Below are 23,617 nucleotides of genomic sequence, written 5' to 3' on the forward strand. Positions count from 1 at the left end.
GCATTCTCCCATTCTCTCTTTGGAGTACATGTCAGATTTCCATCTTCTTGGAGAAGTGTTACATGCTGTTCTTTGACCTGCATAGTCTTTCCTAGGTGGAGTGACTACAGTCTAAACTGTGGCAGTGTTTAAAGGGAAAAGTGGAAATCCATATCTGCTTATTCTGGAAATGGTAATCAAAAGGAGATACTACTTCTTTATATGTTTGTTATTACTGTACCACAGCTCCTCAGAGGCACCTTGAGAGCCAGTGGGAGATACATGCTCCAAACACTCAAGGAGTTAGCATTTTTTCCTGAAACAACTACAATTTTCCCATCCTGTTCTAGTGCTACAGCTTTTATTTGTATGTGTGTGTGCACGTATATGTGCGCAAAGAAATAGACACACGCATATGTACAACTTTTTAACTCCTATTCATTAGATTCAAACTCTCATATATCCCTAGTTTCTGTATTGGATAGTGTACTGAATGAAGGCTGGGATGGAAAGATTTAAATTCTTCATGGTATCAGGAGGGGCATTTATTTTGGTCTTAGGCTTTTCCTGTCAGGGTGAAAAAGTCCCAAGATCTTGGGCAACCTCTGCTGGGAAGCCAGGATGATAAATCTAGAAACATGCAAATTGTTCTTCTCCAAGATCACTCTGTGTGTCTCTGCTGTGTCGGTGTACTGGCAGTGAGGAGGTTTGAAGGGGCCCTAAAGTACAGGGTTTGGATAGAATAGGGAAAGACTTCATCATTCCTACCAAATTTTTGTACAGTTTCCTTTCCTTTGTTTTTTCTGAAGACAATATTGTCTTGCCAAATTAGCATCCCCCATAATGTGGGTGGCAAATTTGATCATAAAATGATAAAGAAGCAATCCAGTTTCACTGCCTAGGGAAGTGAGATGGCGTTGACTGAATTCGTACTTCCTCGAGTCTTCAAGATGACTTTTAGCCTGAGGCATGAGTAAAGAGGAGAGAGTATTTTAAATGTAGTTTTGACTGCCTTACATTTAAAAGGTCCTGTGGACACGGCTGCCAAATCTCCACATTTGAAACCAATAATACACTGAGGAGAAGGGAATGGTATGCTTGTGCAGTAACTTGTAAGGAATGAGCAAGCGTGTTTATGGAAGATACTTTGGAACATCAGAAATGGAGCTTTTTCTTTACAGTTGTCGTGAAGGCTCTGTGAGTGAGCAGACATGCAGGCATGTAGCTCCTTTAAGCTAAGAGTGTTTCTTTTCTTCTACTCAGGGTCAATTGAAAAAGGACCAGGAGTAAAACGTTTGAGTTCCCTGGATGATAAGATCCCACCCAAGTCACCCCGTCCACGTCGGAATATCTGGTTGTCACGCAGCCAGTCGGATATCTTCTCCCGCAAGCCTTCCAGGAAGATAAACGTGCAGGACCCCTACTATACACCAAACAAAGGGTTAGGCCGGAAAGTTAATCCCTTCAGTGCCCGGGAGGACCTCAAGGGGGGGAAGATCAAATTCTTTGACATGCCAAGCAAGTCTGTGATCTCCCTTGTGTTTGACTTGCATTCTCCAGAGGCAGGTGGAGGCCTGAAAGCCAGCCAATCCCAGTTCCGGCAGGCGTATAGCACAGACTGGCAAGAATTTTCCCTTCTTCCTGGGAGGAGATGCAGATCACTTCCACTCTCTCCTGAATTGCCACACAAGGAATATGGCCTGTTTGGGGGACTGTCTTCAACTGTCAGCAGGTGTGACCCAACCCAGCTAGGTGCAGAGGTTCGGCAAAAACTCCTGAGTAGCAGTAAATATGGTGTGTCAGAGATTCCCCCCTTTCAAGCCAAGACTCACAGGCCAGAATTTCTTCCTGTACCGGGACAAGAAGAGGATATGGACTGTTCAGATGGGCCAGTGGCCCAGGAGGAAAATGGGTTTTGCCCTGTTGAAAACACATGTGGAGATCCAGCATGTAATCAACCATTAGCACTGGCCCAGCCTGAGCCGCTATCTTACAAAAAGCTCCCAGTTGAGAATTCAGTGAACTCTGAGGGACATGACTCCTCACAAGTGTTTGTGGGTTGTCTCCCTTCTGAAGAGATGGAGGTGGAAGATGACCTACTGAAAAATACTCCGCTAGAGTCTACAAAACCTCTGTTCAGTGTTAGTCCTTCCACTGAGCTGAAGAGAGAGGCATGGCCCTTCAGGGAGCAGGGTGGGGACAGTCCTGCCCTGTTGTCTCAGACCTCCTCCAACATCCCAGCAAGTGGCAGCACGCAGTCAACTTGTGACATATGAAGAGAGGGCTCAAACTGAATGTGTCCTTGAGGGAACACTTGTTCCCAGTCGCTAAAACCCTGTTTTTCTGTAGTGCTGGGCTTCACATTGGAACGAGACTCAGTAGATGGTAGAAAGTGGCTGTCAAACAGATAGCTGCAGACAGCATCTGGAGAGACTGATTATTTTATTTCAAACTTGCTTATTCTCTTCCCTGATTTGCATTAGGAGAGGGAACTACTCCAGCCAGAATGGCCATGTGGGCCCTGCAGTCCTTCCAAGAGGCAGCAGCCAGAGCAGGCACTGGGTAAACAGTGTGACCTGGATTCCAGCATGGAGCATTTCAAGGCCTTAAGCTCCACGTTGGGTAGAAGGAGCAACCCTTAGGTGTTCCCTCTTCCTCTGACTGACCAGCTGCTCTAAACCACTGCAGATTTTGTATTAACATTCTGCAGCAGTGCACATGAGTTGGAGCCTCTGTTTTAGAAATGGGCACAGAGATCTTTCAGAGCTGTGTTGAGCAAATAGGAATGCTCTCTGGTCCCAGAGCTGCTGTTGCAGCATTAAACAAGCTCTTCTTTCAAAAGCAGCAAAAACAAAACCCCTCATGCTGGTCGCAATTGGCAGGCTGAATCACATGACAAGTACTTTGCGATTAACAAGAAGAATCTGTTCCCTGGCGTTTCATTTTCCCTTGGGATTTGGTAATGATGTGTAATATGTTAGTGCAGGAAAGCAGGATGCGGTAAGCACCGCTCTCCTCCTAGCACAGCTCTTCGTGTACCTCAACCCAAATGTGGAGGAAGATTTGCCCAGGGCACAAGAGGAGAGCCATATTCCAGGCATTGTCATTTCTGGGCTTCTGGAGAAACTGCCAGTGAAAGTACCAGTTGTACTGAGCTTTTGCAGGGTGTGGGCTCTTATCTTGGAAGAGCTGAATGGACATCATGATCTGTTTCTCCAGAATAGTTAATTAAATGCAATATCTAGATCACAGTTGACTATTACCACTAAGCTAGAAGTGTCACATTCACCTCCCTCTCTGGTACGACATCCCATCTCACTGATATCACTGCAGTAGTGATGGCTCCTTATTTAAAACCAGACTGCTTGACAGAGGACAGGAATCCCCTGCTCAGGGGACGTTGCCGGCAGTGTTGCAGCCACACAAGTGCTCTTGGAGGAGGATAGACAGTAGACTCACAGAAGGGCTTTGAATTGTCAAACTGAAGAAAATTTGCTTGTTCCAAATTAACTTTTTTTTCTTCTACAGAAAGAAGCTGTTGTCTTCATTGGCTTCTCCTATCACTGAACAGGATGATCTCTTTCTTTTTTTTTCTTTTTTTTTTTTTCTTCCCTCCACCAGCAGGTACATGTGAAAGAAGCAGCAGCATGAGCTTTAATGCTGCTTGCTGGAACCAGCATCAGAGATCCCAGCTCTGGGATGTGATGTACGGGAAAGCTTGTTCTGTGATGACGTTTGTGCGCCATCCTGCCCTTTTCCACTATCATTGTCCCAACAACATGGGATTTTAAAATTTTTTTAAATTTTTTTTTTTTTAACCTATATTATCACTCCTAACTGAGGTATGCATTGCATGCCTGCTAAGCAGATGGTGATGCAGTGGAGACCAGAATTTCACCCAGGTAGCCTGTACACTCTCTTCCTGCTCTCTTGTAAGGATGGAAAATGTAAGCTAGTCTATTATGGAAGCAAGGCTATTCCTGCTCTTTCCTGATGTCAGAGAAAGGGTGAAAGAGAAAGCCTTAGTTCTTTCTTGGCTGAGATGCTTATCTTTCCAGAGGTGTAGGTAACTATTCTGTGAGTTATAATTACCACTTCCTCTTGTGAAATATGTGTTAAGCTGGGCAGCAGTTATCCTTTTGCAGTGGCTGCGAAGAATTAAATGAGAAACCCAGTGTTGCTGAGTTACTTAGCACAGTCCATGCCAGATTAGGCAGCTGTTACCAGTTTGAAAGAGAAAATGCCTATCCTTACCAAGATCACCCCTTTTGGCCCACATCTCTCTGCCTCTTGAAGGTGCTGGTCTGTAGTCTGTCTTGTGTATCCTGCCTGCAGGGCTGGTGTCTGCAGAGTGCAGAGCAGCTTGTATGGCTGGCACTGTGTGTGTGAGGACAGGGAAACAGTCAGCAGAACTCAGTTGCCAGCTAGTTGCCTGCCTGGTGCCTGCTTTTATTTCCTCTTTTTATCTTTTATACAATTGTAATCTTCCGGGATGGAAACCATCAGCACCAGCTTCTGTTGTCACAAGATACATTTAGGTGTGTGACTTCAGACAAACAAGCAATAATAAGGAATAGTTTATTTCTGGATCACCAGGCTGCAAGGAAGCTGTCCAGCATCCTGCAACTGCCTGCAGCCTCATCGGAGAGCACACTCACGCCTCTGGCTGCTCTGTGGCTTGTGTTGGCCCTGGTTGTCAGTGCTGACACCTCATCATGAAGCCTGTTGCCCTCTCTGACACTGACTGCAAAGGCTATGCAGTCAGGCTTGGGGTACCTCTATGGCACCCATACAGTGACCTCATCTGTTTTCTTACACCACTGTCTCTTAAAATGTTTCCCTGCTCTCTTACAAAGCAGCACAGCTAAAATTTTATTTTCTTAAATGTCCACCCTAAGCACAACCAGCTGACATTCATAGGGCACATCTGTCAACTTCTCTAGCTTTTTCTACTTTGGTGGAGATGTCAGAAAGAGAAATGCCAAGGAATAGCAGCTCAGGCCCTTCCTGCATTCGTGGTCTGCATGGGAAAAGAGGCATGTGTATGAAACTGGAGTAAAAGGCCATTTTAAAATAGCAAAGTGGTTGCTAAAACCCAGTGTTTCCAAGGGTCTGGATGCAGCTGGCACTCACTACGTCTCATCCCTTTGGTTGTGTAAAGCTGAATCTAGGTTGCACCTAGTAAATACTCCTAGGTTTTCTGCCTACCTGAGGTTGCTTTTCTACTGGGGGCCATTTTCTGACAGCTACTGATGAACATGAATACGAACATGTGGTCAGCAAACTCTTTGTTTTATAGTGATGTGACAAAGTTTTATTGTGATTGGATTTTATCATGATTTTTGACTTTCTTAAGGGAGCAGTTCTTGCTCTTTTAAAACACTTTCTACACATTGCTAGGTTCCCTGAAGAGATCAAAGATACTTTTAATTCACTTTAAATTTTTCTATGTTGAATTCATTTAAATGTCTGTCATAAGCTATTTTTGTTGAGGTTGCAGGTTGATAAAATGCAACTAAGAGAATGCATGTGAATTGCTGCCCCTCAAAAGCAGTGCAGACAAGGGGCTGTAGTAAACTTACACTTGTTGGAGAGGCATTGATGTATTATGTGTAACAGAACATTGGTATTTTTTGCCAGTACAACTAAAGACACTTGAATAATTCCTGTTTGCACTTAATGCTATTGTTTATATTGCATGTCACTACATTTCTATGCAAAACAAATAACCTTGTTTTGGGGAGGAGAGGCAGCCAGATATTTGATTAAGTATAAAGATCTTTGCGAGATGATCTATTTTCGTATTTATGAAGGAGTTCTACGTCTTAATATTTTGCGGTCTGTAAATAGCTTAACTTGTAATTAAAGGCTTAGGAAGAAGTTTGTAGCCTGTGTATAATAGTAAGTTAACACTGCCAGAAAAAAAAAATCTTTGCAAAACATCTTTTCTAATATTGTGGATATTTATGAATATGTAAAGAAAGCACGTCTTGGTTTTATGTTGATTGACCTTCTGACTTTTTTTGAACTATAGAAATGGTATATGTTTTATTGGAACTGCAATAAGAAGTAACCAAAGATGAATCCAGTTAAATATTTTCATAATTTTTTCTTGGTCAGGTTTTGTAAACTTTCCCAACTTGCTTTCAAAATAAAAATAAAATCAAGGCCTGAGTCTTGTGATTAAGAGGGCAACTCTAGGTTAAAAAAGCTGGCTCAAATGCTTACTTAAGCTATGGGTGACCCACCTGGCTTGAGATCGTATTCACTATTACTTGGTGCTGAATTATAAATGGGGAGAACTGTCATCCTTATTCAGTGTTATTTCGTTCCTGCATCTTACTGAAGTGTTACACTATTAAATCCATGAGACTCAAGGACCTTTTCTGCTCTGCTTTATAGCGCTCTGAAGACTAGGCAGTAGCTTGTGACCTACAAGACAAGATGGCTTTTGATAGCACTCAGCCTGCAGGGAGCTTGCCATTGTGACTGCTCTGCTCTAGTCCTACAGAATAGCTTCAGTAGCACAGGAAGCAGTGCGGTTTAAGAGGGCCACATCTGGCTTTAAGGCCCACTGCATCTCCCCTTAGAAATTTGAAGACCTGCTGCAGCTTGATTCTGCACACAGTTACCCTGCACTAGAACCAGCTGGCCCATTTGGGAGGAGGAGCTTTCTCCTTCCCCTCTCTCCTATAGGAGCAAAGGTCTTGTCCATGTATGCTGTAAGGTAAAGTACAAATATGAAGTGGGATAGCTCTCCCAGGTGCATATTCTAAACCAACCATGGCCAGTGTCTCTTTTTTTTTTTTTTTTAAAACAAAACAACACAACAAAAAAGCCCCCAAACCACAACACTTTTTTCCTTCTTGACTTCCTTAGAAAGTCAGGAAATAATTATGAGGGTTATAGGGAATTACCCTACCAGCAGTGACTGGAAGCAGTAACACTTGATTAAACATTCATAAAAATGTATGCTTTGCCTGAAGAGCTAGCCTGCTTTCATCTGGTGTCTGGCAGAAGCATCACATCTTCCTCCAGTGACTGTTTATAGCATTTTCTATCAAGCTGGTTGTATGGGTCAACAGCTTGGAGCTCTCAGATGTGGTTTTGTAGGTAGACTTTGACCTTTAGCACATGCTCCTTTTGAAAAGGTCTGTCCCACCCTAAACCACTACATTAAGTGGCAACATGTAGTAAAGCTGTAGGTGCAGTAAGGATAAAGGCAAGATCTGGGAGGAGGCTGGGGCTCTAACATGCTAAGAAGTTCAAGTGGGAAGCTCTGACATCTGTCTCCTCTTGTTATCAAGCGATTACCCTCTTCATCTCCTGCAAGAAGTGAAACCCATGCTAAAGTAGCTAGCATATGGTCTTTCCAGAAAGGCAACCCTAGGTTGTTTTTTCAAAACCCACTTGAGTGCAGAGCACTGAACTGAAACCTGCAGCCCTGGGTGCAGTTGGAGAGGTGCACTTTTCCTCCCTCTTCTCCAGCCTCACCCCTGTCTTCACAGCCTAGCATGCCACTACGGAACAACAGGGGGAACTCCAATTGAGAGCAGTTTAATCTGTCAGAAGTTAAAACAAAAACAAGAGTAAGAAACTTGCTCCCCTTCTGGTCAGTTCTTGATGGAATAAAGAACTTCAAAACTTGAGGGGGGGAAAAAAAAACAGTTCAGTGAGGAGTCCTCTAGCTCTATCCACTGGCCCAGGCCAACTTAATCTTCTGGCTGTGAGCTTTGGAAGATTTAGAAAACAAGCTCTTCACTATTTGAAGTGGCACCGATTTCCCGCTGAGGTACAGTTTATTGTGGCAGTCCGGCAACCAGGGCCTTGCACCAGCATCTGTGTTTTTTCCTTTCTTGAGCATCCAGACATAAGCCATGATGTAGCCAGTCATGAATGCATCAAAGCCAGCTCGGTGTGTGCCCCCCTGTGAAGGTGGACCGTGGGTTTCCTTTTCCTTTTCTGCAGCACATGCTGCTTCAGTCTCAGGGATGTCTGGGTGACTGACTGAGCCCACCCCAGCAGGAACCTCTGACTTCCCCTCCGCTTGGTCACTGTCAGAGGCATTGCCCTTGTCAGAAGGGCTCACAGCAGTTGCTACCTGGGCAGCAGTTCCTTCAGTGCTCCCCAGATCCTCTTCCCGTTGTGCACTGGTGTCTGAGCTGACCTTTGGCTCCATGTCATTGGAGTTCTCCTCCAGTGGCTTGCCCTCAGCGTTGGGTGTGATCTCTGCCAGCTCCATAGCAGCTGCAGGCTCATAGCAGCTCTGTTTTCGTGGCGGTCCCTCCTCCCCATTCTGAGCTAGCTCCGTTTCTTTTCCTGAGCTTTCCTGTTCAAACGCCTTTGCAGGCTCTTCTGTGTTCTTCCGACGTTTCCATTTGTGCTTCCGTTTCTTCCGCTTCTCCTCCCAAAGCTTGTCATCCTCATCAATTATAAGGTCAATATTATGAGACTGTGGACACTTCACCCCTTTTGGACACCAGCCATAGGCCTAGGGAGAAAAAGATAAGTCTGTAGCCACCAGCCTCCTGGTCAGAGCAGCTTATCACCATAACATGGAGCAGAGCTAATTATTCCCCTCTACTGAGGGCTTGTGAGGCTGTATCAGGAGCATTGTGTCCAGTTACAGCCCCACAAGTCACACAAAAGGCCTTGACAAACTGCAGCAAGTGCAGCTGGGAGCTGTCAAGATGTAGCACACAATGTATGAGGAGAGGGCAAGGAAGATGGGTTTGTTCTGCCTGGAGAAGACGAGGCTAAGGGGATGGGGATATCTAGTTGCTGTCCGCAGCTACCTAAAGCAGAGGTTATAGAGAAGATGGAGCTAAACTCTTCTGAGGGGAGCACAGGGAAAGGTGGCATGGTTAACAGTCAGGGGAAATTCTGACTAGATACACAGGAAAGCATTTTTTGCAATAAGTGGTCAAGCACCGGAACAGGGGCCTGGAGGGGTTTTGTAATCTCTGTCCTTAGAGATTTTCAAAATTCACTAAACAAGGCTCTGAGCAATATTGAGTTGGTGGTTGGATGAGAAACTCTCAGAGGTTTCCCCAACCTATGTTGTTCTGTGACAGTAATGAGCAACATCTGGAAGAGCTCCTTTTCTCCCTGAAGCATCTGAAACCAGTTATGATCTGATCAGATGGGCTGTTTATGCTGTAGCAGCACCAGGACTCGAGATGTTGTGGATCACACTGTGCTACAGTGCCAGAAGCTGCAGACAGGTAATATTTTTTATATCTCATCAAGACACGGGAGAGGAAAGAGGCAGGGTTTCTTGCTCAGAAGACAAGACAAACTAATTTAGAACTTGCAGCCCTCCCATGACACCAATAGGTACTGTAACTCATACCATCCCACTATTTAGGGCCATATAATCTTTCTGAATCTTCGTGTCTAATGTAGCCTGTGGAATTCACCCCCTCCATCATGAAGTATGCTATTGCCCTTTCCATCATGAAGCACCTGAAGCTTGAAAATCTTCCTTGTACTGTGAAGCAAGCAAGGGGAAGTTCCCCGCTGCTTTCCTGGGAAGCACTGGTGCTCTCCTAGTAGCACTTCCTGCTCTGGCCACACGTGGTTCTTTCCATGGAGCCAGGAAGGAAGCAGGGATTCATGTTACTTACCGAAAATTTCTCACAGACAGGCACCTTATTTCCCCCTCCCACATTGTGGCTTTCTTCTTCCAGAGAGCAGTGGCGATAGTCGATGTAACGGGACATGTTGGCAGGGTAGTTGCAGAACTCAACGGTGAGGTGCTGGCTGCTGGAGTCCTTCAGCTTGCAGTTCTCTCGCTTGCTGGAACAAACGAGTACACAGTTACTGGGGTTAACTCACTGAAGGTACACCACAGCATGGAGCTGGTGCAAACACAAGTCTCAACTCCACTAGTTTCCCACTCTCAAGCTCGAGCCCCAGTTCGACAGCCTGGTGGAAAGAAACCCAGTCCCGGCAGAATAGCTTTAGTAAGTAGCCGCTTCTGTGCTGATTTAAAGGTTGGTTTCTCTTTTGCTGACATACAGGCAGGGACAACAGTGTCTCTGGTGAAGCTATGGAAGAAAGGGACACATAGCATGGTTTTAAATATTAAGGGCACAAAGGTGTATGTCAGTCCTCATAATGTAATGGACAAAAAGAAAATACCCCCAAATGAGGTATCGTGTAGAGTACCCAGCAGCCACCACCCAAATGGGTCGAACCTGGGCAACGTAGACAACAAGGAAACGTTTTCCGTCTCATGAGAAAAGAACTGTTTTGTCCCAAGAGCTGGCTAAAAGGCCCAAAACCTTTAGAAGGCTCCATGTAACTAGAATTGTGGGTTAACACATTTAAGAGGTGAGTTTAAAAAGTATTTTTGTCTTGTCAAAACAAAGCATTCTCATGTTTGAGAACAGCCATCTTTTATGTTTTCAGACCTGTCAAAATGGCATTTCCTGATATAAAACAGTAACTAAAAATACCATTTCTCCTCTGCACAGAGCATGACTTCAGTTTAATGGAGATTCAAGGGGCTGTATCGCTGCCAGGGGCTCGTTCAGATTGCATGGGGAGTGCAGAACCAGGGGCCAGACTGACACATGAAGTGGACAGACATCTCTGCTTCTAACATAGAATCATACAATCGTAGAATCGTTTAGGTTGGAAAAGACCTTTAAGCTCCTCCAGTCCAACCATTAACCTAACATTACCAAGTCCACCACTAAACCAATTAAGGGTAGAGTAGCAATTTGGTGATTCCTGGCTTGGTGGCTGGATTATTTTTAATGAAAGTAAAAACTAGGAATCATTAAGATTGGAAAGGGTCTCTAAGATCATCAGTCCAACCATCAGCCCAACACCACCATGTCCACTAAACCATGTCCCAAAGTGCCACATCTACCTGGTTTTTGAACACTTCCAGGGAGGGGGACTCCACCACCTCTCTGGGCAGCCTGTTCCAATGCTTGACTACCCTTTCCATGAAGAAATTTCTTCTAATATCCAATCTAAATCTCCCCTGGCACAGCTTGAGCCCATTTCCTCTTGTCCTATTGCTAACTACTTGGGAGAAGAGACCAACACCCACCTCACTACACTACGGGTGTCTGCCTGGAAGATACCCACGAAGAGCTGGGAGCAGGAAGCAAGACAGGATGCCCTTCCTTTGCTTGGAAGGAAAGCGATGGGAGTTGTAGCTGGCCACATGTGAGCATCAGGTGCAGGACATGTGGCAGAGCTGGTCAGTGTCAGGCGGTGCAGGGAGCACTCACGCTTTAACTGCCCCATCCCTTACAAAACCGAGTTGTAACTAGCAGACCCTGCAGGCACAGCCCTGTTCTCGCTTGCTCTCTAGCTGAGTTTTAAGGGTCTCTCTTCTGCATGTGTTCCTGCCGTGGCCCTGTGGCACTGCTGGACCAGGGCCATGCAGCGAATCCATTATTTTTCAGTTAGATTATGTCACTCTGTGGTCAAAACTGCTGCCAGTGGAAGACAGAAATCCTCTTTCAGCAGCTGCCCACTGAACAGATAAGGCATATTACAAAATGCACCCTTATGAACTCAGCACTTGTCCTAGAAATGGGAAGAGCACAGAGCAGAGGCATCTGAAAAACACCTTTCTTCACTTGTTGGGATAATACAAAGACCCAACTCCCTTGCCTAGAAAAACGAACAAAACAGTGACACTCCCTTTGCCTTTCCTCCCATAAGCTTTAAATACCAGAGCGCCGCTCACCACTTCTTGTAAGCATACTCCAGGTAGGATGCTACAAAGCGAGTCTCAAACTCTGAAGCATATTTGGTGTCGTATATTCCTGCTGGAAACATTTCCGAGAGGTCAGCGGTGAAGGTGCCGAGGTTGTCTGGGAGGTGAGCATAGAAGCACTGGTACAGGAAGACCAGATCGATCAGGCCATTATGGAGAATGAGAGGCTTCTTTGCTCGTATGAGCTCCAGAAAAAAAGTCCGAACGTTCTGGCTCTGGTTCTCATTGCCCTGCAAGAAGGAGGATTAGTCAAGGAAGATTAGTCAATGAGCCTTAGCGCCTTCACTTGCCGTCACCCCAGGAAGTCCTCAGAGCCTGCTGTAGCAGAGTACTGCCTACAGCTATTTCTTGCTCTCGCCAAACAGAGGCCCAAATATTTGGAAAAGCAACTGCAACAAGTGACAGCCTGGATGTAAACCAGCAGGGAGGTGAAAGAGACAACGCTGCACTCAAAACCCCAGCGGGAGCCCATCTTCACTCAGCAGCTGTGTGAGGGAGACGCTGGGAGCGGGGGAAGCCAGCAACCTCCCCGGAAGCCTGGAGCGGAGCCGGCGGAGGTGCCTGAAGGAGAGTTGTCTTGTACCTTGTCGTTGCCCTTGTGGTAAGGAATCCCCTGGGAGTACTGCTTGTTGAAGTCAAAGCCGTGCTGCACCAGGAACTGCACCGACTGGGGCTCGACGATATAATCCTCCATGCAGAGGAGCGTCAGGTTGTAGATCTGGCAGAGGTACGTGTTCTCGGGCTGCAGAGGGAGAGCGGTGCAGGGACGCCCGTCACAGGGAGCGGCCGAAAAGGCCAGGGGCGAGTCCACCGAGCGCGGGGGGGTTGAGTCCCACCTCCCAGCGGGGTCCCGCTGCTCCCTCGGGAGGCGGGAACGAGGGGAAGCGGCGGCTCCGCGGCCGGCGCACGTACCTTCTCCGGGAGCTGCCTGAAACACGCGACGCCGAGGGACAGGACGGAGCGGGTCCTGGCCGCGCTGCAGACGGCCTTGTACCGCTCCTCGATGCACCTGGGCGGCAGGAGAAGGCGAGCTGACGGCTCCTGCCCCGGCACCCCCGCCCTCCCTCGGCCGCGCCCCCCCCCCCGTCCCACCGGCCCCCCCGGGAGAGCTACACCCGCAGGGGGACGGGGACCGGGCAGCCGGTACCGAAGGGACGCGCCTCGGTACGTCCGGCTGAGCGACACCCGCTCTCCCGCCGCGGGACCGGGGCACTCACGGGCTCAGCAGCGACTTCCTGGCGCCGAGGCCGCTCAGCTCCTGCGGGGAGACACCCGTCAGCGGCCCCGCGGGCCCGGCCGCGCCGCCGGTGGCCGCCGCCCCCCGCCCCGCCTCACCGTGTCCACGGCGACGAAGGTGGCGGTGCGCAGCGCCAGCACCATGGAGGGCCACAGCTCCGTGAAGTTGTCGCTCTGCACGTCCACCACCGGCACCCGCCACCGCGCCATGGCCGCCCCGCGCCACTTCCGGGGCCGCCGCCGCGGCTGCCCCCCGGCTGCCCGCTCCCGCCCATCGCCCTGCCCGCCCCCGCGCCCCGCGCTGCCTGCCCGCGCGGCCGGCCCGGTTGCTGCCAGCCGCCAGTGGGGTTTTTTTCCCCTTCTCCAAAACCCGTTTTCAACCAAAATCTCTGTTTTAAGCAAGCGGGCGCTTAGGCCGGGCAGCCCCCTGGGGTCCTTCTCGCGCGGCCGCTGCGACCGGCGGGAGAAGGGGCGGGGACAACCTCGTCCTCTCCCGCCGAGCGCTGATTGGCTCTGACGCGATGGGAAGTCCCGCCCCCTCCCCCGGGCGGGCTGAGGACGGGAGGGCGCGAGCCCTCGCCTCCCGCGCCTCGCTCCGATTGGCTCACGCGCGGAAGGTGGGCGGGGACGCCCGCTCTGATTTGCCCCCGCGCGGGGGCGGGGCGCTCCACGAGAAACATTTTCCCGGGAAAGCCTCGCGTGGTGCCGCGCCGCCCCAGGGCCCCGGCCCCGGCCCCGCCGTGGAGCGCCCCGGCCCCGCCATGAGCCAGCTCCGGGCGGCGGCCGCGGGTCTCCAGCGGAGCGGCGGGAGGCCGGTCGCGCCCGCGGGGCAGAGCAGGAAGGCCGCGTCGCCCCGCGGAGGTGCCCGGTAGCGGGAGGGCTGGGGGCAGCGCGGGGTGTCCTCTCCGGGGCGCGGCGCCGCCAGCCTGGGCAGCTGCTGCCGGTGCTTGCTGCGTCCTCCTAAGGCTCCGTGCTCGTCCCCCCCGGCAGCGGCGGTGTCGGGCTCCCGCCGTGGCCCCGCGGTGCTGCGGTCGGGCCCCGCAGCGCTTCTCCGTCCCCCGCCGTGCCCTGACCCCCGCCGCTCTCCTGCCAGGGGCCCCGGCTCCAGCGCCTGCCCCGCCGCCCGCCCGGCACCTCTTCAGCGACCCGGCGGAGACCGAGGCCCTGCGCGGGAGCCTGCTGGCGTGGTACGACAGATGCAAGCGGGACCTTCCCTGGAGGACGCTGGTAAGGGGGGGGCGTCGGGAGGCAGCGGCGCCGTAGCGGGGAACCGGCCCCTCTGCCTTGCGGGGGTGTTGCTGAGGTGGCCACGGCGGCTTTCCCTGTGCCATGCATCCCGAACTGCATGGAAGTGGAAGAGGGTGTTGGAAACGGGAGCGTGCTCCCGGCTAGTCCTGGCAGTTCCACGGCGGGGGGTCTGTAGCCAGTTCCTAGATATGAAGAATAAAGCGGGGCACGGGGTGAAACCACGCTTCTCAAATACAGCCTCCAAGCCTGAGCACTTTTCTCTCATAAACCTAGCCTAGCTGACTTTTAAACCTGTTTTGTTCCTGCCTCTGTGGTACCCTGCAGCAGCGAGTGCTGCGTGGAAAAGCTTTTCCGTGTATTTGCTGTAAGCCTGCTGAGTGTTTTTACTAGAGCTCCTACCCACTCGGCCTGGCCGCAGGTGCTTGGGGTGCGGGGGGTGGGCATCAGCTTTACAGCAACATCTGTCTGAACGGTGCTGGGAACTGCATGGCCCTTCTGGGGGATTTAAATCGACCTGGATTTCTTCCCATGCAGAGGGGCTCGGGTCTGGGACAGCTCCTCCCGTGGGATTTTTTGAACCTGGGGGGAATATTTTTATGCAGATTCCTACGCGGTGTTCAAAACGCACCACAAGCAATTTTATTTTATACACAGGTCCCCGCTGTGGTGGGGTCCTGTGTCACCCTGTTTCTCTCGCTCCATCTTCTTCCCGTTTCAGGCAGCAACCGAGCCGGATGCCGACAGACGGGCGTACGCAGGTGAGGAGCAGGGGCTGCGCCCCAGCGTGCATGGGGTACCCCGCTGCGCGTTTCCCCCGACACGGATGTGCAATACGGCCTTGTGAGGAAACGTGGCTTCAGTTGCCATCCTCGGAACAAGCTGCTTGGGGTGGCCACGAGAGCCACTGACCTTACTTGCAAGGCTCTGGGGGGTCTGAGAGCCCACTTTGAGCCCGAGGGAACTCCTGTGGGACAGCCTGTGGGGAGGGAGGGCGGTGGGAAGGGGTCCCCTCTGTTGGATACCACTGCAGTACTTGTAGCCGGTACTAACATGGCCACATTGCAAGGTGTGGGTGGTGTTGGTGCCTCTGCTCTGATCCCTGCCCCACTCCCTGCAGTGTGGGTGTCTGAGATCATGCTCCAGCAGACGCAGGTGGCTACAGTGATTGACTACTACAACCGCTGGATGCAGGTGACTGTTCCTCACAGAGTCCTGTGCCCACAGGCTGCCCCTTTTGGAGACCTTGTCCACTGCCTGTGGCAGACCCCCAGCTGCAGAGCACGGCTCTGCTTGTCCCTGACTTGTCCCCTCCCCTCTGTACCGCAGAAGTGGCCGACGCTGCAGGCTTTGGCGCAGGCATCCCTGGAGGTGAGCGTTGCTGGGGCCGGGTGCTCTCCCTGCCCTCATGGCTCTTCCCACGCCCCATCTAACAGCACGCTGCGTCTCTTGGAGCAGGAGGTGAACGAGCTGTGGGCAGGACTTGGCTACTACTCCCGAGGGAAGCGTCTGCAGGAGGCAGCAAGGAAGGTGCCTTGGTGCTGGGATGTGGGGGTTATTCCCAAAGCCCTCTGTGGCCTGTGGGTTGGTGCTGGCTCCCGTCTGCCCTGCCTCGCTGGGGCTCTGTGCTGCTGGCACAAGGCTAGGATCCTGTGTTACTGTGGGTAGAATGGATTGTACCCACGCACCCCAGCTGCTCCCTGACCTCAGCCCCCTCTCTGGCAGGTGGTGTCCGATCTGGCTGGCCGGATGCCCAGGACGGCTGAGGACCTGCAGAAGCTGCTGCCGGGAGTGGGCCGATACACGGCGGGAGCCATCGCGTCCATCTCGTATGGGCAGGTGAGAGCTGGGTGTCAGTGGATGCGTCTCCCCTCTCTGCCACTCAGCCCCGCTGCTGGCATGGTCCTGCTGCCGGGCCTCGCAAGCCAGGGGCTCCCCAGGGCTGCGCTTGCCTCTGGCTCCCCCCGCTTTGTGGTGCGTCTCGCCCGCTGCCCAGCTTGGCCTGTGGGTCAGCCTTGTGTGTTGTGTGTGTCCCCTCTGTCCTGGGAGCACCCCAGCTCCCTGCCTTGCCAGGAGCATGGGCACCTCCCAGCACGGTAACCCCAGCTCCTGGTCCCAGGCTACTGGCGTCGTGGATGGGAATGTGATCCGGGTCCTATGCCGCCTGCGCTGCATCGGTGCCGACTCCAGCAGCCCGGCTGTCATCGACCGGCTCTGGTAAGGGGAACACTCCATTCCTGCTCCGAGCTGCGGCCATTGTGGCTGTGCTTGTTGGTGGCCGAGGGCAGGATCACTCAGGAGCTGAGCCTGTGAAGGGAGAGAGGTGTGGGGTGTGGGAGCTCTTGGGAAGCTGGTGCTGCTCCGAGTGGTGGAGAAAGGAGCCGTGCTGCCTCTGCCTACCTAGGAGCATTATCCCTTGCAGGCAGGAGGTGGGCAGAGGTCCTGGGGCCCTCTCCCCGCAGCACCCTGCACCGCTCACCACTGTTTCTCCCAGGGACATGGCCAATGCCCTCGTAGACAGGAGCCGCCCGGGGGATTTTAACCAGGCCCTGATGGAGCTGGGGGCAACTGTGTGCATGCCCAAGGCCCCGCTGTGCGGGGAGTGCCCCGTGAAGCAGCACTGCCAAGCGCAGCGCAGGGTAAGTAGGGCCGCAAAATCTTTCTTCTCCCTGCCTCCGGGTGGCTGGGGGCTGCCAGCTGTCTCAGTGAGGTGGCAGAGGGTCATTCCAGGTCCCCTCTGAAGCTTCTTACAAGCCATCCCTGTCCCAGACCACTGCTGCAAGCTGTTCTTGGCTGGGCATCACATCCTGCATCCTCACCGGGTGCCGGTCCCAAGGGGCCACCATGCATGGGGACAAGGGGGGCTGGTGGATGAGCCTGTCCCCGTTCCTGTCCCCCCTTGCAGGTGGAGAAGGAGCTGGCCTTCGCCTCTCAGAAGCTGTTTGGAAAACCTGCCCCAGTGCCTGACGTTGAGGACTGTGGTAAGTGCCTGGGGAGATCCCTGTTGTGGCTCTGGGTCTGGGCCCTGTGGTGACTGTTACACTGGCGTTTGCAGGTGTTGGGGGCTGTCCCCTGTGCCCCCCAGCCACGGAGCCATGGGACAGCAGCCTGGGGGTCACCAACTTCCCCCGGAAAGCAGCGAAGAAGCAGCCGCGGGTGGCGCGAACGGCCACGTGTGTGCTGGAGCGGAGGGGCTGCCATGGGGCCCCGGAGTACCTCATCGTGCAGAGACCCAGCTCGGGTAATGGAGCTGGGCGGGAGGGCATCAGAGGCACCGCATGGCCCCTTCCTGCCTACATGAGGGACAGAACAGCCTGGGAGTGGGATGTGATGTGATGAGATTCAGTGTCCTCAGATGTGCCTCTTGCTGTCTCATGTCCCTGTTGTGCCCCCTCCCTAGGTCTCCTGGCCGGACTCTGGGAATTCCCCAGCCTCCCGCTGGCTCAGGGTCTGCCGGAGGAGAAGCAGAGGGAGGTGTTGGCAGATCACCTCCAGGCCTGGATGGGGCAGCCCGTGGCGGCCAGAGGCCTACGGTTCATCGGAGAGGTGAGCCTGGAGCCAGAGGCACGCAGTGTGAGCCTCCTGTGCTTGGCCGCGGGGGACATAGCATGGGGGGAAGAGGGTCCCCTTCCCTGCTGTCACCCCTCCCAAGCCCTGCCCCGCTCCGCTCCTCAGAGCCCTGGCAGACTCGGTGCACTTGTGAGGCAGCAGTGCATCCCCTGCTGCCTGCCCATTTCTGTGTTTTTCCCATCCCCTCACAGGTCGTCCACATCTTCTCTCACATCCACCAGACGTATGTGGTCTACTCCCTGCCCCTGGATGGGGACATGACCCTGGACCCTGCCTTGTCCCCCTCCCGCTGGGTGACAGAGGGGGAGTTTCATGCCTCAGCTGTGTCCACAGCCATGAAGAAGGTACTGGGGGGACCTGGGCTTTTCCTCCTTTCCCTCTGTCTCCCTGGGGTCCTGGGCATCCCCCCAACCTCTGTGGGCTGTCCTGGCTCCAGGACCCGGCTGCAGTTCAGCTCTGGGCTCTCTTGTGCTTCCTTCAGGTGCTGAAAGCGTGTGAGAAGCAGCGTGGGGAGGAGAGCAGCCCTGGCAAGGTGGGCATCACTGGAGGGTGTGCGGTCCTGGGAGCTCCTGTTGCTGTGGGCTAGGCCCCGGTGTGCGGTGCTGGAGCCCTCCTGGGCTTTGGGGTCAGGCTGAGGAGCAACCCGAGCCTGGGGCAGGGCTGCGTCTGGGGGATTTGCCTGGTTGGCTTTGCCCCTTGGATGCCCCCAATACCAGGGTCCCCCCCTTGCCTCAAAGGTCATCGCTGGAGGCCGTGGGGGCCCTTGGGGTTTGGCTTAGCCCTAGTGTGTCTCTCCTGCAGGGCTCCAAGCGGAAGCGGGGGGTAAAGCCAAATGGAGCGAGCAGCACCCGCCCTGGGACGCAACTCTCCCTCCGTGCCTTTCTCCAGGCACCCACCTCCTCGTGATAGCACCTTTCACATCTGAGACCACTGGAGACCTGCGCTGCAGTGAGTCCTGCCCGCAGCGTCGGGATGGCGTCCCCCACGCTGCTGTGTGCCCGGCCCGCAGCCCTGTAATAGCCTCCCGCTCCGCCTTGCAGAGTCCGGGGGCTTCCCCAGCCCTCCCGTGGGACTTGTGTCTTGATGGGGCCAGTGTGATACTGGATGTGACCCGGAGCCAGGCTTGCCCTCTGTGCTCACCTGGAGCCCTCCTGGGATTATTTGGCTCCATACAGCCACCACTCTGGCATCGTGGCCTCGCGGCAGCAGGGATTTCTCTCCAGGAGAAAGGCAGCAATGGTGGATGCTGCTCTACCCTTCCTGGCCTCCAGTAGCCCTTTTTATACACTTGTTTTTACTGAACCTGAGTTCACAGGATTTCTAGTAATAAATTTAAAGCGTGTGGGGGTTTTTTAAGTGACTTTCTACCTCAGTTGCACTGTGCTAAGCTGGGGCTGTCGGGCAGCCTGTGGTCGAATATGAAGATGGCTGGGGACAGCAGGCCTTTCTTCGTTAATGCACCCATGAGCCCCTTGACTGAGCATTAACTACTGGCGACCCTAAATAAGGCACCTAGGGCATCTCTCCTGCGAGGGCAGGGATCAGCCCCTGGGGACTGCACAGCTCCTGCCTCTGGGCAGCTCCTCTGTGGGGCTGGGCAGCCATCCCCTGGGCTTTTTGTAGGGTTTTATTCCCCCTTTTTCACCTCTTCTGTCAGGCTGGTTCCCCACTGTGTTCACAGCGTGGCTTTCCCTTACTGCGATGCACAGTAGCACCCTTGCAGAGGCACAAGCCCGGGAGGCTCTTTCCCAGGGGCTGCCAAGAGTTTTCTGCTTCCCCAGGCTTGCGTCTTTGCCTGGGGCTGGCAGGGACAGGGGCCAGTCCTGCGGGGGTGCACAAGGGGCAAGTGGCCTCAGTTTAGGGACTGCAGGACTGGGGCCAGCCTGCCTTGAGGGGTGGGAAGGGCCCTTTCAACCTCACCCGGAACTCTGGCAGATCTTAAATGTGAGAATAAAAAAAAAAAACCAAAAACCCAAAGCAGTGCTTGCAGGTTGATTCTTTAATTAAGAGGAACAAGAGGCCATCACTTGCCCCGCACAGTGGTTGGCCATGCTCTGGGTGGTAATTGTTGATGAGCTGTGGTGGCCATGGCCCCCAGGTTATCCAGTCCCCTCTGGCAGCCCTCATCCCCTGCATCTGGGGGTGTTGCTCTGACAGCAGTGCCCTTGGCCATGCTGCAGGTACAAGTCTGATTAGATCAAGATTAAATAAAGGCAGAAAGTTCTTCACATGAGGCTGATAACTCACTAGGAACTCTGGGAGGAGGACAAATCACCCTCCATCCCGGGGGATACTCAGAGCCCCACTGGACCTGGCTCCGAGCAACCTGCTGTCATGCTGAAGCTGGCTCTGGGTTGACCCGGAGACGTCCCTTGGTCCCCGCTGAGCTGGGCCATGCCGCAGGCACCTGCTGGTATCTCTAGAGCGGTGCATCACCCCAGGGTTGGACCAGAGAGGACAGGGAGCTGAGGGAGGAGGATTGCAGTGTTGCCACTAATGCTGCTTGTCCATATAGACCTGCACAGCTTTCCACAGTGCCTGTATATTGCCTTCCCCAAAGCCCGGTGCTCCCCGCCGGTCAATGAGCTCCAGGAAGAAGGTCTCCTCGGAGAAGATGGGATGGGTGAATATCTGCATCAAATACTCCTGGGAAGGGCTCTTTGTGGCATCAGTGCCTGGTCGGCCCTTGTCCCTGGGCACCGTGGCGTCCAGCAGGATGCCCAGCTCTGCCAGCGTGTGGGGGTCCTGCCCGGCCCCCTGGATCTCCTCTGCTTTGCCCCCCTGGCTGTAATAGGCAGCGGGGGGCGTGAAGAACCGTGCTCCCCCCTGCTGCAAAGCCCTGGTTGTGGCGACGATATCGGTGGTGCAGAGGCCGACGTGCTGGATCCCGGCCCCACCGTGCTGCTCTAGGAAAGTGTCAACTTGGTTGGTGACGTCCTCCGAGAGGGACTCGGCAAGGATGAGCTTGCAGCCATGTGCTTGGGCGCTCTGCAGCGCGAGGAGCAGCATGCCCACCCCCTGCCCACCAACCATGTACCCCTCGGCCGGCCTCTCCTGCGGGTTCAGCAGGAAGCGGCGGAAGCTGAAGCAGCGCTGGTACCAGTCCAGAGCCGCCCGGGCACCACCCCGCGGGCAGACGTATGTGATGTGGTCAAAGTGGGTGATCTCAATCCCATCCCCTGCAACCGAGGGGGCTCCTTGGATGGGCTGGAAGCCAGGCAGGAAGGGTCCCCGGTAGCGGGATCGGTCCAGAAGAGTATGGCTGACGTTGCCCACGATGGAGCTCGCCACGCCGTAGGTGACGGAGCCGCCATCATCCTTCACCTCGGTGGGGGGCACCGGCAGCGAGCATCCCTGGCTCTGCAGCTGCTTGCAGAGCCCCGGCACATCATCCACCTCGAAGCAGACATTGGAGGCTGTGCCCAAGGCGGGCCGGGGGTCCACGTCATAGAGGAAATCACGGGAGGAGGCACCGGCGGATCCCTGCGCCAGGCGCTCATTGATGAGGAAGACGGCGGATCCCCGTCGCAAGGCCAGCTGCCGGACCCGTGGCGTCTCCCGCACAGCCACCGGCTGGAAGCGAAACGTGGTGGCCAGGTCCTGGGCCCAGCCCCGCCTGTAGGGCACGTGGAGGGAGATGAAGCAGGGGCGGCTCAGCAAGGCTGCCATGGCTGGGCAGGCTGCAGGGAGGACGCACGGGGTCAGGGGGGGCTTGCTGGGCACGGGAAGGAGCCATTCCCCCACACTGCACGGAGCCCGAGTGCATCTGCATGCACAGATGTACACACATGTAAATTTGCACCCCTTAAATGTGTGTATTTTAAATAAGTGGGTCTCACGAGCCGATATGCACTGTGCAAAGGCACCCACCTTTGGGACCAGCTGCAAAAAGCTGCCCAAGGACGCCGAGCCGTCCTGCCACCCCTTTGCTATGCTGCCCTGCCCCACGCCCACACCTGGGGTCACAGAGGAGGAAAGCCCTGAGCCTTGGCCGCAGCGAGTCCCCTCTGGAGCCATGTGTCCCTCGAGGGTGCCGCAGGGAGCTTAGCGGGGAAATCCGGGCGAGGGAGGTGTGCCTGCATGTGTAAGCAAGACTATGGGGACAAGGGTTGTGGAGGGGGGAATGTCCCGTACCAGCAACCAGGAACATGGAGGTTGGACTGGTAAACAGAGCAGCGTGCTGGTTACAGCTAAAAGGCTCCTGGTGCTGGCCCAGCGCTTGTCAGTGGTGTCCAGCAAAGGGCAGGGGGGCAGCGGGGTCGGGGCAGGCCGGTGTGCCCTGCCCTTCCCCAATAAGGGCGACGTGACAGGCTGGGGGCAGTGACCTTGCCTTAGGGGCACAGAGGGTGAAACAGGAGGGACGCTGAGAGAAAAGCGACCTCCCTCCCCACCCAAATACCTGTCACGCCGAAGGGGGAAAAAAAAGACCTGGCCAAAAACCCCCTCGCCATCACCTCTCAAGAGCATCCCACTGAGGGTTCCTGACCCCGTGCCATGCACCAGCCACCCCGGCCGGACCCCTCAGAGGTGCACTGGGGAGTTGGGGGGAGACCTGCTTAATTATTCCCTTCCACCTGCCCCGCCCAAAAAAAAAAGCCCCAGGGCTTTGCACTGAGCGCTCCCTGCGCGGGCAGGGCACAGGGCTCTGCCGGGCGGGGGGGGGCACAGGCTGCACCGCACCCGGGCACCCCGCCCGCCGCGGGGGAGCAGGGGGCCCGGCGGCGCCCGGCTGGGACCCCGCCGCCGCCGCCCAGCAGCCCGGGGAGGGGGCAGCCCCGCCGGGGCCCCCGCCCCGCTGCGCACATGGGCAGGGCGCGGCGCTCCCTCCCTGCCTGCCCTCCCCCCGCCGCTGCCCCGCTCCCCGCTCCGCCGCTGCCGCCGCCTCTCCCGGCCGCCCCCCCCCGCCGCCCCCCGGCCTGCCACCCCCCGGGCCCGCGGGGGCCTGCAGGGCCCCGGCTCGCCCTCGGCCTGCGGCTCACCGGGGTCAAGGCTGCGGGCGAAGGGGATGCCGGGGCAGGGGCCGGCCCCCGGGGAGGCGGTGCGGTTCGCTCCTCCCCGGCACGCCACGGCCCACGGCGGGACGGGGCGGGGGGTTGGCGGTGCCGGGGAGGCTGCGGAGCGGCCTGCGCCGCCGCGGGGGGAGCCTCCCCGGCCGCCGCAGCCCTGGGCGAGGCCGGGGCCGGCACGGGCGGCGTGAGGCCCTGCGCCCGGCCGGGGAGCTGCCCCGGCGCCTGTGCAGCCGGGGACGTGCGGCTGCCGGAGCCTGCGGGCGCCGGGGGCTTTTGCATCGGCGCCGGGGGTGCCGGGCTGTGTTTGCACAACAAAAAGCTGCCCCGGCTGGGAGCCGCAGGCCCTGCGGCCGCCGGGCTCGGGGGTGAGCGAAGGGAGGGGAGGAGGCGGCTGCCAGGCCGTGGCTGGGGGTCCCCTGCGACCGCTGAGGAAATGGCTGATGGCTGTGCCGGGTCATTCCCTGCCAGCCCGAGTGCTGTTGGGGCAGGGCGTGCGGCAGGGGATAATCCTAACTCCTAACCCTAACCCTAAGCCCCTGCTCGGCGCTGGGTGCTTCACGGTGCCCGGGGTACCCGGCGGGGACTGGGGGGGAGCGGCGTGCGGATGGGGGGTGACAGCTCTGCAGAGGGGCCGGCGTCAGTCACGGGATGGGCCTGCTCCAGGCTGAACCCACGCAGCTGCGCCTGCTCCCCAATCCCAGCCCATGGCCCCACGTTCTTGCTGACATCCCTGAGCCCCTCCAGCCTTCCAGCAGTGATCCCTTCTCTCCCTGCTGCTCGTGGCTGGGTTTGGACAAATTCCCCCCCTCTCCATATGTCCCAGACCTTGTCGCTG

The 23,617-nt window shown here is 55.2% G+C and overlaps 4 protein-coding genes across 5 annotated transcripts in view; 2 read left to right on the plus strand and 2 right to left on the minus strand.

The window, feature by feature from the left end:
- Positions 1 to 3,636, plus strand: part of TESK2 (testis associated actin remodelling kinase 2) — an 85,629-nt gene extending 81,993 nt beyond the window's left edge. For both annotated transcript variants that reach the window (XM_075710899.1, XM_075710900.1), the window contains one exon: positions 1,243 to 3,636. In XM_075710899.1, coding sequence (XP_075567014.1) covers positions 1,243 to 2,255 — 1,013 coding nt within the window. In that variant the 3' untranslated portion in view covers positions 2,256 to 3,636. The remainder of the gene's footprint in view (positions 1 to 1,242) is intronic.
- Positions 3,637 to 7,669: 4,033 nt separating this feature from the next.
- On the minus strand, positions 7,670 to 13,168 carry TOE1 (target of EGR1, exonuclease). The gene is made up of 7 exons (XM_075711106.1): positions 13,058 to 13,168; positions 12,940 to 12,980; positions 12,635 to 12,731; positions 12,306 to 12,464; positions 11,693 to 11,952; positions 9,606 to 9,777; positions 7,670 to 8,470 (listed from the first exon to the last, which is right to left on the minus strand). The coding sequence occupies exons 1-7, from the start codon at positions 13,166 to 13,168 to the stop codon at positions 7,670 to 7,672; spliced, it is 1,641 nt and encodes a 546-aa protein (XP_075567221.1).
- Positions 13,169 to 13,719: 551 nt separating this feature from the next.
- Positions 13,720 to 18,679, plus strand: MUTYH (mutY DNA glycosylase). The gene is made up of 15 exons (XM_075711225.1): positions 13,720 to 13,819; positions 14,052 to 14,185; positions 14,925 to 14,964; positions 15,324 to 15,397; positions 15,533 to 15,574; positions 15,662 to 15,733; positions 15,929 to 16,042; positions 16,323 to 16,420; positions 16,698 to 16,842; positions 17,109 to 17,184; positions 17,259 to 17,444; positions 17,604 to 17,749; positions 17,965 to 18,117; positions 18,255 to 18,305; positions 18,575 to 18,679. The coding sequence occupies exons 1-15, from the start codon at positions 13,720 to 13,722 to the stop codon at positions 18,677 to 18,679; spliced, it is 1,536 nt and encodes a 511-aa protein (XP_075567340.1).
- Positions 18,680 to 20,266: 1,587 nt separating this feature from the next.
- HPDL (4-hydroxyphenylpyruvate dioxygenase like) lies at positions 20,267 to 21,442 on the minus strand. The gene has a single exon (XM_009483121.2). The coding sequence runs from the start codon at positions 21,440 to 21,442 to the stop codon at positions 20,267 to 20,269; it is 1,176 nt and encodes a 391-aa protein (XP_009481396.2).
- Positions 21,443 to 23,617: the final 2,175 nt, after the last annotated feature.

Source organism: Pelecanus crispus, chromosome 5, assembly GCF_030463565.1.
Source record: "Pelecanus crispus isolate bPelCri1 chromosome 5, bPelCri1.pri, whole genome shotgun sequence".
Classification (NCBI taxonomy): domain Eukaryota; kingdom Metazoa; phylum Chordata; class Aves; order Pelecaniformes; family Pelecanidae; genus Pelecanus; species Pelecanus crispus.

Coding starts and splice junctions, on each gene's coding strand:
- TOE1 (XM_075711106.1), bottom strand. CDS start 13,168: ATGGCGCGGTGGCGGGTGCCGGTGGTGGACGTGCAGAGCGACAACTTC. Junction 12,981..13,057: donor CCTTCGTCGCCGTGGACACG/GTGAGGCGGGGC, acceptor GTCTCCCCGCAG/GAGCTGAGCGGCCTCGGCGC. Junction 8,471..9,605: donor CTGTCTGTGAGAAATTTTCG/GTAAGTAACATG, acceptor TTTTCTCCCTAG/GCCTATGGCTGGTGTCCAAA.
- MUTYH (XM_075711225.1), top strand. CDS start 13,720: ATGAGCCAGCTCCGGGCGGCGGCCGCGGGTCTCCAGCGGAGCGGCGGG. Junction 16,043..16,322: donor CGTCCATCTCGTATGGGCAG/GTGAGAGCTGGG, acceptor TCCTGGTCCCAG/GCTACTGGCGTCGTGGATGG. Junction 16,421..16,697: donor GCTGTCATCGACCGGCTCTG/GTAAGGGGAACA, acceptor TGTTTCTCCCAG/GGACATGGCCAATGCCCTCG.
- HPDL (XM_009483121.2), bottom strand. CDS start 21,442: ATGGCAGCCTTGCTGAGCCGCCCCTGCTTCATCTCCCTCCACGTGCCC.